The following is a 17,801-nucleotide window of genomic DNA, read 5'->3' as shown; positions in this document are numbered from 1 at the left end:
AGGCTAAAAGTACAGTATTTCACAAGAAAGAAGCAAAGATTAGAGAACGGTTAGGGTGTGTATCAGAATACATTTATTTCTACATGGGCAATCACCTCGTGACCCATTAGATTCAACCACTTGTAGGTGACTCGACTCCCGGCTATTGCTCTAGCAGACGTTTTTTCAAGTACATACAGAATCTAAGAATTGCAGATTATAGATTAGATTTTCTTTGTAAAATGAAAAAATACTGTGTGCAGGAAATACAAGTTGTATCATGTTTGCCCAGGCCTGGTCGAGGAGGAAGTGAATTACACCCATAAAATGTGACCTCCTCCTGCAGTGGGTTTTGATGACTGGATGTAAATGCAGAGTTCTGACAGTTCAAGCCATGTCAGACTGCACACTTGTACCCACTTTGATTATTCAGTATGCATGTTCTAGTCACTGCAAGTGGAACTCCTGGAGAGTCTTGAGCACAAGAGCTTTTTAACCCTAGTCAACTTTAAATTTTTACTTATCCATTTATGTAGCGTGATCTCAGTCTTGCTGAGGGTTTACTGTGCTGAATGCACTGACAGCATCAAGGATTACTTTAGGAGAACATGTGTCTATTCAGGTTCAGATGTATTCACATCATCACCACATTGAAATTAACCATCTCGATGCAAAAGCTCAAACAAATTAAAGAATAAATAAATAAAAAGAAAAGAAACTTAATTGTCAAATACCTGCACTGTGCTACAGTATCTGTATGTATGCTGTGTGTTTCAGGCTTAAGATAGTATAGAGGACTTTTGCTCTGTACTTTTTTGTTTTGTACTTTTAAATTACATTTGCCTAAAGTCCTCGTACTTTTTGTTTGTGTGTGTGAGCATGTGTGTGTGAGTGCATCTCTGTGAGCACCTGTAGGTCTGAGAGAGTGTGCAAGTCGTGTCTCCACTCACCTTGCCTGTATAGAAAGCTTTGACCTCAGCAGTAATGGAATCAAAATCCCCGCTGATATAGTCAGGGAGAAAGCTGGATGTAAGGATAGGAAGAGAGGGTGAGTGACAGAGGGAGAGGGTTAAGATTGCAAGAAAGACAGAGAGTGTGAGGCAGAGATAGAAGAGAGAAGGAGAGAGAGGACATCGGGGCATGTGTCAGCTCTTTGATCTGTGCAGCAAGGGAGAGGAGTGACGCCGCCAGTGGAAGACGAAGAGACATGGAGACTGACAGGGTGATTCTCTGCGGCACTGAGCCTGGCCTTGTCGCACACACACACACACACACACACACACACACACACACACACACACACACAAACACACACACACACACCGACAGGAGAGATACATATATTGATGGGAAAGCACGCACAGCTGTACATGGCAGCATACACATGGCATACAAAGCGAATGGTACATACGGTACATAGAAATAAAGTCAAACGCATGAACATAAGCACACTGAATAATGACAGGACTGGGTGCAAATTACTCCTATGTCACTCAAACACAGACACAGAGTAAAGAATAAATCTCTCACTCTCTCTCTCTACCTAACACACACGTACATGCACACACAAACAAACAGAGCATGAAGTGCCTGGTGTTCATCAGATATTGACCTGTTCCATTCTGCTGAGAGATTAGATTCTCCACTAAAGCCGAGTATCAGTTTGATTACTACAGGTCACAGTGCAATGTGATGTTCTGATGCATGTGCTACATCATACACTGTAACAGGTGAAATTAGGTAATAATTCATGTATATATTTTAGAAATCTGTTCATTCATGTGGACTGATGTTTAGAAGCTAAAACATGTAAACACAAACAGTCACTGTTGTCCAAACATCACTGACAAACATGTTCCAACACTACAGTGTAATAAGGGTACTGGAGGTAACTGTTTCAATTTCTAAGAGATTGCCAATAAAAAAAAAAAAAGTTTTTAGTAGTAGTAGCAGGCGAGTTAAAGTTTATTTTCCAACACATCTTATGTCCCATGCATCCAACGTGTTTTTTTTTTTGCTCACAAAATGTTTCTGGTAAAAGACAGTGATAAGGAAAATAGTGAAAACACACTGATTTCTGATTATGTCCCACAGTTCTTCTACATAAATATTAACAAAAATAATAATAAACAATAATCACTTAAACTTTATTTTGTAATCCAATTTCCAGAAATTTTCAAATAGAAAAAATAGAAGATAGAAATAGAAAATAAATTCCCTAGTAATCAGTGTCACACATATATGTATGTATTTCTAAGTTAGTATGCATGATATGAGTGTACATTGCCTTTCATGTTTAGAGTGCTGGTGAATGCAAATGAGCACGGACTGCTACTGCCAGTTGAGGGTTGTTTTACTTAAGTAAGACCACTGTACTTGCAAATTAATGAGTGTTTCTTTTCAGGATGCATTTAACTGGTTATGAAATGGGGGGGGGGGTCTAAATGTGATTTATTGGCATAGAAATTAATTCACTCAGTCCTACTTTCCCATGGTATATGACTCAAATAACCGACTATTGCCTCTCAGAAAAGGAAGCAAAATGAAACAATACAGAAGATAAATTGTTAACAACATAAACCTTGGCAGAAATACAATGTTAATACATGCAATTAAGGGGATTAAGACTGAAAATTAAACTGGGCAGGTGGTTTTGGAATATATTTACATGCAGGCCTTGCATTCTGAAAATAAATTTCCCACTATATTTCTTTCTTACAAATACAACTGTGTTTTGAGACAACCTGCATCCTCAAGGTGTTGGAATTAAGAAGGTCCATTGAAGATATCAGTGAAAACAGCCCAAAACCTACCAGCCACTATACCGAGCAAAACATTCCTGTCAGTGAGAGACAGATAGCTCTCTGTTTGTTCCATTTGTTTGTGTGTGTGTGTGTGTTTATGTGTAAGGAGCAGAACCACGCAGGGATGCAGTTGCTGCTATCTAGAGGCATTAACAGGTCTGACATTACGATTTCATGGTTGGTTGGGTAGTGTGTTTGTGTGTGTTTGTTTGTGTGCGTGCACCCCTGCGAGAGGCGAGAACGATGTTCCGGTCGGTTGAAGAAAGAGATACAGAAGGATTATTCCCTCCCTCCCTCCCTCCCTCCACAGCATTTACACCAACAAGATACATCGAGACAAACAGAACAGCAATTGTATGCAATTTGTCGCCACATACAGTGGGCTCCAAAAGTCAAAGACCACTTTCCCATTCAAGTGAATGGTTAAGTGGTTTCAGACTTATGGCCCACACTGCACACACACATGCACAAACGTACCATAAGCATACATAAAGACAACTGAGTACAATCCTATCTGAGGTGAAAAAAAAATTGATCCAGGTTAAAATTTTCCTTGTCCACACAAAAAACACGGACACATTCACAGGCACTGAAATGTGCACGCATACACATACAAACATCTGCAAGTATGCAGGTATGCACAAGCACATGTTTCCCCTTCTTATAATACAGGACACCAAATTTGCATCTCCATTCAAAAAGAACCTTCATGTGACAGATGGGACGAGACATGACACTGGGCCTGATCAGAGCACACACACACACACACACACACACACACACACTCCTTTGTGACCTGTGTGCATGACTCCATCGGCTGATCGTAATTGACCAAGCGAGATTCTAAATTCTGTATTTGTGTCTGTGTGAGTGAGCCCAAATGCTGTTTGTGTCTGCGTGTTGTGTGCCTGACAGTCTTCACTTCCACATTAATATTAACTGACACCTTAATTTGGATGGGAAATAGAGCATTTTACCGCCAGTTTGTCTGAATACCGGGGGTGTCTGTGTGACCTTTGCCTGTGTTTGTGTGCGTGTATGTGTTTGTCTATCAGCCTGCCTTTGCGTCTATCTCTCCATCGCTCTCTCTCTTTCTACATACTCTTTGCCTGCTTTTTTCTCCTCTCCCTGCCAGCCCACACTTCTCCTTCCCATGTCGCGTTCTCCTTTACACTCTCTTCCAATCTCATCTCATTTCTGCTCTTACTGCTTGTACTTACTTTTCTATGTAATTAAGCCAACTTCCTGCTTTCTAACCACTTCATTAAGAGAGAAAAAAAAGTTGTCTTCCTTATCAATTCTTACACTTCTTTCATTTCTATTTCAGTTTTTGTGTCCTTCAAACTAAGCAAGACAACATCCATCCATATGACCACTTAATTACAACAAACTGTTGTTTATATTCTCTCCCTCGCTTGTACCGTTCATCATCTCCTGAATCACAGCACAATGAACACTCTTCTCCTTTTCCTCATCTTTTCATCACTTAAGGAGATGCCGCTCTGATTACTCCTCTCACCCCTCCCATCTTCCAATCAGAGGAAGAGAGCCAGTGAAGGGGTGGAGGAATTACATTGGATGACAACAATAATGACCCATATACATAAACAAGCCAAAGCAAAGCACTTTGACACATTCAGCTCTCTGAGTTATATGAACATTTATATGGACTGCACACACAAACTCACAGATATGCATATATATATTTTTTTTTTTTTTTCAATAGATATAACCTATCTTTGTGTGTGCATGTGATCGAGAATATTGGTTGATTGTGGTTTTATGAGCCTGTCCTCATTAGAAAAAAAACATTATAAGCGAACTGTCCAAATGCAACCTTTTGTGGTTGTGCAGTGTTTCCCACAGATTGAGAATTTACTTGTGGTGTAGCACGGCGTCGTGTGTGACCTATATGCATGTAGAGACTCATGCAGTTTAAAAGGGGAGAGTCCCAGGTTATTTTCTGCAGCTGCCATTTACAAATGTCCCTTAAAGACCTCACATGCAGACTATCGGTAGATGAATGCTAGTAGTGATCACTCCAATCTCCGTGTATAATTTTTGATATTTTAAAAGTTTTGCTGAATATCGAAAACAAACACTGGTTTTTAATGATTTTTAAGTCTTTTGAACTAATCTACAGTTCAGCATCAGTTTGAACTTTCTGGATCTGACCCTGGCAGTTTGAGCTAGTTTGAGTAATTTCCATCCAGTATCAATAAAGTCCCTACCTAGTTCTGAACACACCCCGTTCCTCCTGGAAGCAACAGACTTGAATCATTGTTAATGTATTCCTGCGCAAACAAATCACATTCACATGGATACACTGAATGAGTGATTCAAGTCACCGATTCGTTAGTGCAAGGATACACTAAGTGAGTGAGCGAATAACGTTTGTAGGGAAACACTCACTCACTGTGAATGAATCACTGAATGAATCAATGACATGAATCACTCAGACACTGTGTGTATTCCTGCACATTAATTTGCTAAACTGATCTGAGAAATAATAAGATGAATTCAGGAAGTGATTCAGTTTGTTCACCCAAAAGATTTGTTCTTTTGAACAAATTGTTCGCGAATGATACACGACAGCTAGGGGCTGCACTTGTCCCAACTCAGTCACTGCACCGCATGCAACTCAGACAGGTGTGTGGCCAAATATATGTCATTCTAATGTAAGACTTACCTAAGTAGAAACTGAGTGATTAGTACGGTGACAGTTTGACGCACTGCAACTTGCACATGCAAATCGACAAAATACAAACGAATTCAGAAAAACATCTTCATCAATTTGACAGCATGTGCTGCAAATACTCAAACCACAACAGAAGAGTTTCCAGTGGACACAAGTAATGAAGGGACGCCCTGCTGGCTCACCTGGTAGAGCACATAAGGCGTAGTCCTAACCGCAGAGGCGTGGGTTTGAGTCCAACCTGTGGCCCTTTACTGCATATCATCACCACTCTCACTACTGCTAACAGAATTAAGGCAAAAAATAATACAATAATAAATAATTCAAGAAAAGCGATAAACCCTGTTGGGACAAACTTGTTGTTCAATGCTTTTAACGTCAACTGTCACAATAGGGCTATGAACAATAAGTGCATCCCAGCAAGGTTCATCACTTTTTAGTGTCCCCTCGAAACATTTCCGTTGTGTCGTGAGAAATCTGCAGCATGCTTTTGGTTGTTTTGTGGGTATTTGCAGCACAAGTGTTGTCAAATTAATGAATATGTTTTCTGAATTTGCAGGTGTTTTCTTATGTTGCAGTGCATTGAGCTCTCAGGGCCACAGTATCTTAGAGGTAGCAGAGGTAGATGTACTGGAAACACTGTCTTGTGATACTGACTGTCCAAAAATCTCTTTGGGAAGAAGGTGGTAGATTTGTGTCCGACTTGGGTACAGAGGCCACAGCTCACGTCCAGCAGTCGATGTTGTCAATGTTGGTTTCTTTTAAATGTGACCATCATGTTTTCTTAACATACCCAAATACTGGTTGCATGAAGTTAACAAAACCCTAACCATAGAGGTTACAGATCAGAAAATAATCATATGATATGGGTTATTTTGGAAGGCACTATCAAATTACCTATTTTGTTCTGAGATATGAGGACTTGTAGATATAGTATGACTGAGTGGCTCATATGTGTCCGGTTTCATAATAAAGCAGTACTGCAAAGGTAGGCATGAAAAGTCCCACTGCAACAAAGATTCTAATTAGCAAAACCTCAATGCACAAGTCTGGGCTGGCTCACTGATGCAGATGTGTCTTTAACATGCTTATGTGCCTCTGTATTGAAAAAATAATAATAATTAAAAAAAAAAAAACGCCTAGCTGCACATGGTTGGATGTATTATTAAGAAAGCATGTATGTGTGTGCGTCTGCAACCTGAATTTCTTCATGTGTGCAATCCAACAGTGTCTAATCCCAAAGTTAATCAGCTAGATGTCTGTAGGCAGACTAATAACCAGACACAGTCATAAATCCACACACCTCTTACCCCCAAACCACATACACTAAGTTTATTAACTCCCAGTATTACTCTTAGGGCAAACAGGTGCACTAAGGAGAGAAAGAGAGCGACTGAAAGAGAGATAATTATAATTTTAATCAGCCTTAATTGTAACAATTCTAATACAATTTACTAAATAAGAACTAATGATAGCACATGTAAAAACAAAAGTGTAAACCCCTCACATTAAAAGGAAAGGCCCAGTTCCCTATGCTCATCAGCTCAACTCAGCGCGTTAATTTCCAACACAGAGCAATAAACACAGGGGGAATTTTCAAATCAGTCTATAATAGACAAACTCCACCAGGAGAGTAGCAGCATAGCGAGCATGAGACAGAAAATATCTGGGCTGAGAAACAGGTGAAAACTACTGTGGCTATGAACTTCTGACAAAAGATGATTCAGAAATTAAAAATAACTTTATAGCCGCTAATTACTATACAATAAAACACAACAGAGCAAACATACTGCATTAACATTATAAATTATACTCAGCTATACCCAAAAAAAAACAAGCAACAAAATTAATCATATATTTAAAAGAAACTGCTAAAAAAATGACCAGCCAAATTGCTATGATTAATGTTGAGTATAAAATGAAAATACAAAATTTTCTAAATGACACCGAAAGCAGTAAGGTGGAAGGAGCCGTTAGTTACCAGACACCAGCTCTTCCATGAGTCTCTTAAACCCCCTGCCTATAATCCTCTTAATTGCTGGCATGTGAACCTGTTTTTAGGTCACACACTTTTTTGATACCCCAGCAGTTAAACAGTTCCCAGGCTGTGTGAATTTGATGAGAGCATATTTGAAGAGATCGCCAAAGGGCTCATATATTCATATACTTCATTTTAGTTAATTGTCTTGTTAAATCTATCTAAACAAATATGTAAGCCTTAGAAATCTACGCTGACCCCATCTGCATTACAAGTCACCTATGGGGGTTCTGACTGAGACAATAACCTCTTTAAATATTATATGTGCATTTCACACTAATATACTATAAATACTACACACTGAATATAAAAAAACAGTGTGAGGTACGAACAGAAAGAAGAAAACCTGGAATTACAAACAGAAAGAAAAACTGTCAGAGATATCTCTTTGACACTAAGTCTCATAAAATAACTAGTTTTCGCTCTCGACAACTTCATTTGCTGAGGCTGACAGCATTATCTTCTCCAAAAAGCATACACAATCATATGCTGACACGACTATACTCAGAAAAATCCCTTCCACACATACACATGCTTAGACATGTGAGTGTGACCATGTTTGAACTCTATATACCCACACACACAGCTGCAAGTTTTCTAAACTCCGCTTGTGTACAATTACCTCTGCCCACATTCAGCCGCGGTCCCCTGCTTGTTTATCCATATGACTTCTTATCTTCTCGGAGGATTTGATTAGATGCACAAATTAGACTAAAATCCAATTTTCATTCAGAAACAAAGAAGATACAGGGTCTGATTTACATGGGAGCCAGGGGGTCTCAGCTCCGACGCAAGAGCCTGACCCATGAAAGCAATTTTAGCACAAGTTCGGTTACCAATTCCTTCTAAGGCTTTACATTGCTGACTGTTGCTGATTGGTCAAGTTGCTTAAAATGGTTCTCTTGACAGAATTAAATTATGTTGTGATAATTATACTTTTAAAACAAGCTACAGTACAGTGTAGGGTATCTTTAGCCTACAACTGCATGTTGATAGAGCAATGTCCCTGTGTGTGTGTGTCTGTTGAAAAAAAAAAGGGAGAAACCATGTAACCATATATCAAGAATTTCTAAGCTAAAGAGTACAGAGTAAAGAGTAATGTGTAATACAGTTTACAAACAGCAGCTGAAAAGTCTAACAATTGATGTCATTTATTTTATTAACAGATAAATAAAATATATATTTTTTTTTAGATCAGACCAGTTTTCAAATTTCAATTTCACCACAACCTTGATACTGTTTGTTTATTTATATTGTCTTCATTTGCCTGTGTCTTCTTCTTATTTGAAAGATTTGACTTCAGACCCAAGTCATGACTGATCCACATTCACCTGAGCTCCTGCTGGTGCTTCAGCACTAACTGGATGTGCGTATGCGGTTATAGCTTGGTGACACTTAATTGTCATCTGAGTAGTTACTGGCTAATTATACCAATTTACAAACTTAAAATCTGAAGCATTTCATTAAATGCACACTATGTGGGCATGTATGAATGCATTTCAATGATGATTACGGTTTCATTCCTGGTAGCAAGAGAACAGCACGTGTACATGAGCAGCACTTATTAAGGCACAACTGTCAGACTTTTTTGCAATTTCATGCAAATAAATAATAGTTTAGACTTCTTGAACAGTGATTAACTGCACATACATGTCAGCCATGTACTATATATAATCAAAGAAGAAAATGCTCTGATTATCACAGTTAGTTGAGTTTAGAGCATACATAAATGCTAACATAATATCATAAGTGGAAAAACTGCTACCAGAAAATCAAATAATGCATGGTGTAAATTACCATTACTTATATTTACATAAACTGAGAAAGATCACTAAAACCCCCAAAAAAGGAAGAAAAAAAATCCCAGTTCAAATGGATGCAAGCTCCATCTGGGATTTGTGAGAAAATACAAATACGTATATGCCTTCCAACACCCCTACAGTGAAGTGAAAACATCGTCACTTGACTCATCATGAGAGGCAGAAAGCTTTAGCCCGATGCGCTCCCTCCTCTCTTCATCCTTAATGACTACCATTAAGGCTGTTTTGACAGAAAATTACGTGGCACCTTTCTTTTAACCGTGGGAGGCCATCCGCCCACTCTGTTCTTGTGGCAGAGCAGGAGACTGTGGAGGCTGACCGGAAACTTTAATATCCTCATTATTTTCTGATGGAAACACACAGACAGACAGGCAGACAAACACACACAAACTTCAGCTAAGGCCATCACTTTTTCAACAAGACTAGGTTAAAACCTAGTGTTTAACGGGACTCGGTTGAAGGCTATTTGCATTCTGCCTCGTGTCAGGTGGTTTCAGCCCTTAATTTGTTTGCTTCTCTCCTACTCTCTTTGCTCATATACAGTATTTTAATACAGACAAATTCCCAATTAAGCTGTTCTCATTTACATGTTTTTCTGTTTCTGTCAGACAATGAAAGAAGTATGAAATAGTGATTGAATCACAACCAATTAAGACTACATGTTAACCAAATAAAGAAAATGCCGGCACTAATAGTCATATAATCTTATTATTTAATATGAGTCAATGAATCTTGCCCCATATTAAATAATAAAATTCAACTGTGAGTGCCTGCATTTCTTTTCAGCTATGACCACGCACCCGATACAGCAGTATTTGGAGCTGTGCGCACCACCACTGTTTTCTACATGTTGAACAGCAGTCTCTTTCAAGCCATTTCTAAGCTGCTGCTGTACACTGCTAAAATCCAGATTTTTTAACCTTGACATTGTCTGACAAAAATCACCACACACATGAGTTAAAGACAATGGCTGAGCTGTGATTTGGGCATTCACATCAGCTGCCATGAGATCATCACAGGCAGGTGGGCCTGGGGAGGGAAAGCTCGACAGAGGGGCAATACTGGCGACAATCTTCTGCAGATAGTTGGAAAAGTTTGTCAAAGAACTCACTAGATTTGTCCCTAGGTGCTTTTTTTTTTTTTTTAAATGTTGTAAAAGGGTTCTGAAAAGTTGGAAACACTGCTTGTTCACACCAAATCATTCTGAAAAAGGAACGATCAGTAGGGAATCTCCAACACTTGGCTGGCTACCGTATATAAAGGTGCTCCTCTGCAAATGCTTTAATTGCTTTAAGTGCTTTGTGACAATTAAATAACTGAACAATATATACGGTGACATTCCTTTGCATTGTGTCAAACAAATTAAAAACCCTCTCTGACTCAAGTCATTGAGCACACATACGCAGCACGCTCTCTTCTACAACCCGAATGACGGACACACAGAGGGGGCTAGTAAAGACACACACAGATGGTAAAATCTTTATGGATTTTTTGATGGTCAACCGGCCCACCGCTGCAGCAGGATTTCTCCCAGTGCTCCCGATGGCCAGTCTGACTATGACAGACAGGTCTGTTGGCTATGTGAGATAGAGAGAAGAGAGAGAGACACGGTGGGGGCGAGGAGGGGTAAGCGAATCAATGCCCTGCATGCAGCTCTACAGTCAAAGGTTCTACCCATTTGAACTAGTAAAAAAAAGTAGAGAATCAATATGTGACGATCAATGTTGAAATTGTGGCGAGCCGCCATGAATAAATCAATATATAGGAAACACTGCGTCTTCATTTCAAAGACAATGTAGAAAAACTGTTACACTACAGCTTTCCATTTTGATTTGACCTCCAGAGGCCGCCTCAGACACATTTCCCAACAGAAAACTGAAATGCCTTGATTTTCTCAAAATATCTGACATAATTTACATCTTTACCAGCACAACTGCAGTGAATGTGGTCAAAGTGATGACAGCACAGAGAATGGATCACTTTGCTGGCTTCCCTTCTTAAAACTGGATCTTAAAAGCCGACATGTTCTCCTGCAGAGAAGCAGCACAATTTGTCAGCATTACTTGCAGGAGTATGGGAGTTTCTGATCCTTTCATGAGTCTGTTGATGTGTAAGCTACAGCTGAGATGTGGGACTTCTCAGCAGGCTCTGTTCTGTGTCTATCTGACAAAAACAAAATATCCCAGTTCTGATATTTTGAACTTAAGTTTTAAACTCTGATATCTGGGGTGGAGGAATTGTCTCTGTAATGGCTTCACTCGCACATAATTTGGGGAAAATGTGAACGTGGAAAGATGAACAGCCACACACATGTAGAATCTGGCAAATGCACAATACACACACAACTCTGCTCAGCTATCTATTATGTCGTTCACAACAATATTTATCAAGCAATCTGTTTTTTGTTTTTTCTTCATCTTTTGTTTTGTTTTTCTCTTCCATTGCATCTCTCTCACGCCACCCTCTACTTGATCACATGGGGATGTTACTGCTGTTGTCTTGGCTCCAGTGCTGTTAAGATTTCATAAAACTTGGCTTTGATTGATTGCTTGTATCTCCCTCTCCCTTCCTCCCCTCCTCTCCTTCTCTGTAGTCCATTAGTTATGGTAATGTTAGGTTAAATACATCTTAACTTGTTGGTGATTGATTTACACATCCCCACCCGTAAACTTTTTTTTTTTCACCTCCTCCCCTTCCTTTCTCTTTTTTTCCTTACAGTCTCCATCTTCCCTGTGTAATGTATAACTTTTGTGGACAAATGCTGTTGGGTTGGGCTAAAAGGGAGGTCTGGCTGTCAGCTCCACTGTGCAGGCTGCTGACAGAGCTCTAACTGGAAGGTCAGAAGATGAATCTGCTATGTCACACGGACAGAAGTATGAGCGATGCGTCTGTGAGCAGGGCCAACACACTCACATTCACACGCTGAGACTGAGATGCTTGACTAGTTGTATTTTGAAAACAACCAAAAAATGTGCATGCTTGCAGACACACAAAGCATGTTTGTCTTACTATATTAGTGAGGACCATACACTGACCACATCTTCAATAAACTCTAACTTGCATATTCTAATTTCATATTCTATTATTTCTAACTTTTACTATACAGCCTCACTCCCATCAACAAACATAACTTAAAATTATAAAACTATACTTGTTGTCAACCATTTACTGTGGCAAATTCTACTGCATAGTCATTACCGCAGTGTACAATTAAATTATTCTACCTCCTCCTGCTTATGATCTTTGTTAATTTTATCTTTGTTTATGCTTGCTCATATTGTCTATCCTCTAAAGGCATTTTTATGATACTGAACTACAATGACAGTTTTCATTTTGTTGTTTTGTAATTATAATTTTATAGTTATTGCTGTGGCCAGAAAACAACAATTGTTGTCAGCAGTTTCTTTTTTTCTTGTTAAAATGATCTTCATCATGCAATAAATCATTATCCTCGACTTGTTTTGTCAAACTTAATTTCAAAAGTTTTAATTTTACTAAAACTTGTGCTTCTTTTTCAACGTTGTTTTGAATCAGTGTTTGCAGTCAAAATGTTGTCTACACCAATATGTATATCCTGAGTCGTGTTCATCTGGACGTGTGACCTGACAAAAAGGAAATGTGCTGTTTTTAATGTATCAGCACAGACAAACATAAACATTCATATAGTAAAACATATAATAACACAGTTTATTAGTTGTGAAACATCATGGATCTCAGCTTTAAACTTAAGTCCTAACATCAAGGACTAGAATAAGTTTGCCCTGTGAAAAGGTGTGAATGGGTCTAAATGGCGTCACTTTGCAAAAATGTCCTCACCTCAGATGACTACAACTTCAAATGGTTGTTACAATGATAGAATTGTAAGAACATGCACATAGACAAACACAGACGTACATAACATCACATTCACACACTGGGAAAATACACACTCATGCTCACACTCGGGGTGTTAATGTGAAAGCCTCGACACTTCCGGGACCCGGTGAACCCAAGATCCATCTCTCTCCTGACAGCAGTCCTCCATTAGCCACACACACAAAAATCTGGTTGAAGAATGCACACATGCAGTACTTTTTAGTACCCTTCACATTTATTTATCATTTTGTTTTGTTGCAGTCTTCTGTAACTTTTTTTCCCCCTACATCGGTCTAAACTCAACACCCTTTAATGACAATGCAAAAACAGGATTTTAGAAATTTTTGCAAGTTTATTAAAAAGGAAAAACTGAAATCACACTGACTTAAGTATTCAGACCTTTTGCTGTGACACTTAAAATTTAGCTCAGGTGCCTTCCATTTCTCTTGATCATCTTTGAGATGTTTCTACACCTTGATAGGGGTGCACCTGTGAAATATTCAATTGATTGGACATGATTTGGAAAGGAACACACCTGTCTATGTAAAGTCTCACGACTGAAAAAAGCATATCAGAGCAAAAACTAAGCCATCAGGAGGAAAGAAATGCCTGCAGAGCACAGAGAGAGGATTGTGTTGAGGCATAGATTTGGGGAAGGCTACAAAAACATTTCTGCTGCATTGATGGTTCCCAAGAGCACAGTGGCCTCCGTAATTCTTAAATGGAGGAAGTGTTGAACAAACACGACTCTTCCACAAACTGGCCAAACTGACCATTCAGGTAAGAAGAGCCTTGGTATGAGCGATGACCAAGAGCCTAATGGTCTTTCTGGCTGAGCTCCAGAGATCCTGTTTGGAGATGCGGGAAACTTCCAGTAGGACAACCATCCCTGCAGCCCTGCACTGGTTTTAGCATGTCATACCCAAGAAGAGGCAAAGCTGTAATCGCTGTCAAAGGTGCTTCAACTAAGTACTGAGTAAAGGGTACGAACACCAATGTCAAGTACATTTGCAAAAATGTTCAAAACTCTGTTTTTGCTTTGTCATTATGGGGTATTGAAGGTGGAGTGATGATGGAAAAAAATGAATTTAAATCATTATAGCAACATAACAAAATGTGAAAAAGTGAAGGGGTCTGAATACTTTCTGATTGCACTGTACAGTGCTTAATACGTACAGCGTGCATTTTCACTCAGGCACATGCAACCACACACGGAGTTGCTGAATACAAAAATACAGTACTGATGCTGCCATAGCGATTAAATGAAGTGCATGCAATTTCTCAATTTTATCATCTTTCTCCAAAACATAACCGCAAACACAGAGGAACACACAGAAGTGAAAACACAAATTAACTAATGCAAATGTGAATACAAGACAGACTCACCTGTCACAATCTGTAGCAGTCATCTCATAAAGGTGATTGGCAGCTCCATCAGCACATGCCCTCAAGAGAGCTATAGAGAGACACACCAATAGAGAGACACTCAAGTCTGAGTAAATGAAAGCAATTAGTTTTCAATGAATAGAATACCTCACTTTCATTGAAGAGACATTTCTATACTTTTTACAAGTTACTTACACATGATCCAGTTCACTCTGGTTTAAACCATGTGTAGTGTCACCATAAGCTTGTTTCCACAAATGCAGAGGAACTCTCAGGGGTAAATGTGCCCACGTTACTTTATGCATCGCCTTAGTCAAGTCTAACTGGTGGAATGCAGGCAAAATGTCCTCCTCAAACTTCACAAACATAATTTCTCCTACCCAAATGAAGCATACATGTAACCTGCCATTTGTCTGCAATCATTTTCAAAGAAATTATTCTCAGAGAGCCTTGTATATTGAGGTGTTTAAGAGCCATATCATACATGTAATATCTTTCCAGTGTGACTCCTGATAAATTCACTGTATGTTTTTTCTTGATCTGGTGGACATGTTTCATTTCAGAATGTGTCCAGTGTTTTTGTGAGGACATTCACAGCTTCTGTAGCCTGCTGGCTTAATTCTACACACCACACACTGCACAGCACTGACTTACAGTATTTTCTTAAATATAGATGGATGCCGTATAGCAAAAGTAATGTTATTATACACTAATACACAAACAGGAATGTTCAGGGTGCAGATTTTGTTGATTTATACACTCAGTTGGCAGTTTATTAGGAACTCCTAGCTAAAACTAATGCAACAGTCCTACAAGAAGTCCTGCCTTTATGATTGTTGTAATGTTAAGGTTTTACTGAAACTGTGTTAAAGAGGTGTTGATTCAACTGTATGAGTATTTTGGAGGGTGCAGTTTGTTGTCCTGTTGAACTGTACTGTGTTATGCAGAGGTGTTTATGTTATTTAGCCTATCCTCATGGATTTGAATGAGGTGGACTTAATAATAGAAACACTTATAAATACAGTTTCAACAAAAACTGAACATTATGACCTTCATGAAAAATGGATTTATTGCAGGACTGTTGTATTAGACTGAATTAGTTTTAGCTGGGTGCTCCTAACAAACTAACAAGTGGGTGTACATCTGACTGTCAGAGTGCTGAGTGCACAAGACCATAATTTATAGAAAAGGAAAAACATAATGAGTGAATTAAACACAGCACTAGTTTATAAACAGTTTGAATAAGGTCCAAATAAGTTAGATAGAAGCCACCTTTCTGCCTCTGAAAACTTAAAATAACAAACCCCACAGACAAGTAAAGCATTATGGTTAAATAATAATTTGACCCTTCAAATGCAGTCTGTGAAAGAGCACTTATCTTTTCTGATTTTAAAAACAGACAAATGAGGCGGTGATTTGCCATTCTTAAAATGGTATTCAAGTTCTCAGAAATTAGATGCAAACTATTTGCAAATGTATGCTCTTTCAAGGCCCCTATTCTATTCAAATTAAACAGGCAGTCTATTTTTTAAGAGCCCTTTTCTGTTTGGGGCTGTTGGGGGGCACACAGGGGAAAAACTTCAAAGAATCAGCTATGGTTTTCTACTTGAACCTAGTTTAAAACTAACTAAAGCCTGCAGCAAAGAGACCAGCCAGACTTATATGCTTGTTTTCCGTCTCATAGGGCTTTCCTTATGCAACTGTGTCCATTTCCAAAATCCATCCTCCGAGTCTGCGCCTACTTGTAGGCATTTCATTGTTCGATTGCAAAAAAGTGATGCAACAGCTTTACTGTGGATACGTGAAGTTGCTGGGAAAGTTTACTTTAAATCTCAATTAATTAAGTTTTCACCCTGGATTGAATCAGTGGACACATTAAGTGCATCTTTCTTATCCTATGCAACACACAAACTTCAAAAAGTAATATTTTGTGAGTTATCAACATGAAAAAACATATGAAGCGGCTCACCAAACTGATGTTACTGCATGAACATTGCCTTGTATTTGATTACCAGTGAAACAACATTGGATGTTTAATTGTGACTATCAACCTGACACTTCACAGTCATAAACATGTTTACTGACTTGAACATATTTTAGACATGAAGGTTTATTCCTCTGTTCATCCCTGAGTGAATTCCAATAAATACAAAGGTGAGAAGACGAGTTTAAACTTAGTATAGCTGTTAAACAGACATTATTTGTATATATCACATAACTCTTAACACACTATTAGCACATTGAATCCTAAAAATAAGTGTTGTATGGAACAATGCAAACACCCACATACTGTAAATTCTTATTCATCGATCTCAGACTCCCACATTCATTAAATTGGACCTAATTATCAGAATCAAATGGAGAAGAATGATTATATCTTTCTCAATATAACTATCCTTGGCATGAACACTTAAAAGTAAGAGAATGGAGATGCATTTGCATTGATGTAAATAAGACATTTATACTCAAGGTAGTGCTTTTATCTGTAAGCCCTTCCACCTGCTGCCGATGTTTCGCGTCAAGAAATGATTGGAATGTAAATGACTCATTATCTCTGACAGAGTGCAAAAGCTGTGAAACTTTTCAAATGGCAACTTCTGGAAAAACAAAGAAACTCTTCTTTAAGCCTAGTTGTGACAGACTGCAAAGCTATCAATCATTATCTGTGTATCACTATCCACACACACACGCACACGCAAACGCACTGAATAATTTTCTGACTTAGGGTTCTAGAACAGTTACCTCTGTCACTCATTTTCTCTGTTTGCATGGCATACCATTAAAACACACACACACACACACACACACACACACACACACACACACACACACAGCTACAGTAAATCTGTTGATATGTGTGTATATGTATATATAGAGCCACATGTAAAGACATTGCTTTATAGCACTACCAGTGGTAAAAAAAAAAAAAAAAAACTCCACACAGAGTCTGTAATCAGAGCAGCATGTTGCAATGTTGGAGCAAATAGCAAATTTTAGTTTTTTGTTGTTAGTATTAATCAGTACTTTATATTTTATGTTCCTGCTGATTAAAGCACTTAACTTTGTTCACGTCAAATAACAGAATAACTACATTGTAAAAGAAAGTTTCACAAATGCCTGTGGCAGCGTTCGTTTGTCTAGATTTCTCAACATCCCATTAATCTTCATCACAGTAAACGGCAAAAATGGGTAAACTAAGGTTGAGATCTCTCCTTCTGCACTCC

The 17,801-nt window shown here is 38.6% G+C and overlaps 1 protein-coding gene across 4 annotated transcripts in view; it reads right to left on the bottom strand.

Annotated features, from left to right (window-relative positions):
- The window catches only part of tpk1 (thiamin pyrophosphokinase 1), a 70,686-nt gene that overhangs the window by 40,590 nt on the left and 12,295 nt on the right, over window positions 1–17,801 (bottom strand). For all 4 annotated transcript variants that reach the window (XM_023416947.2, XM_023416948.2, XM_087176823.1 and 1 more), the window contains exons 4-5: window positions 14,578–14,647; window positions 930–1,002 (exon numbers count right to left, since the gene is read on the bottom strand). In XM_023416947.2, the coding sequence (XP_023272715.1) occupies window positions 930–1,002; window positions 14,578–14,647 (143 nt within the window). The remainder of the gene's footprint in view (window positions 1–929; window positions 1,003–14,577; window positions 14,648–17,801) is intronic.

This window comes from Seriola lalandi, unplaced genomic scaffold, assembly GCF_002814215.2.
Source record: "Seriola lalandi dorsalis isolate HSWRI2012SDOR001 ecotype SW California unplaced genomic scaffold, Sedor1 jcf7180002054570, whole genome shotgun sequence".
Lineage (NCBI taxonomy): Eukaryota > Metazoa > Chordata > Actinopteri > Carangiformes > Carangidae > Seriola > Seriola lalandi.
This window is presented reverse-complemented; position numbering and strand designations above follow the sequence as displayed.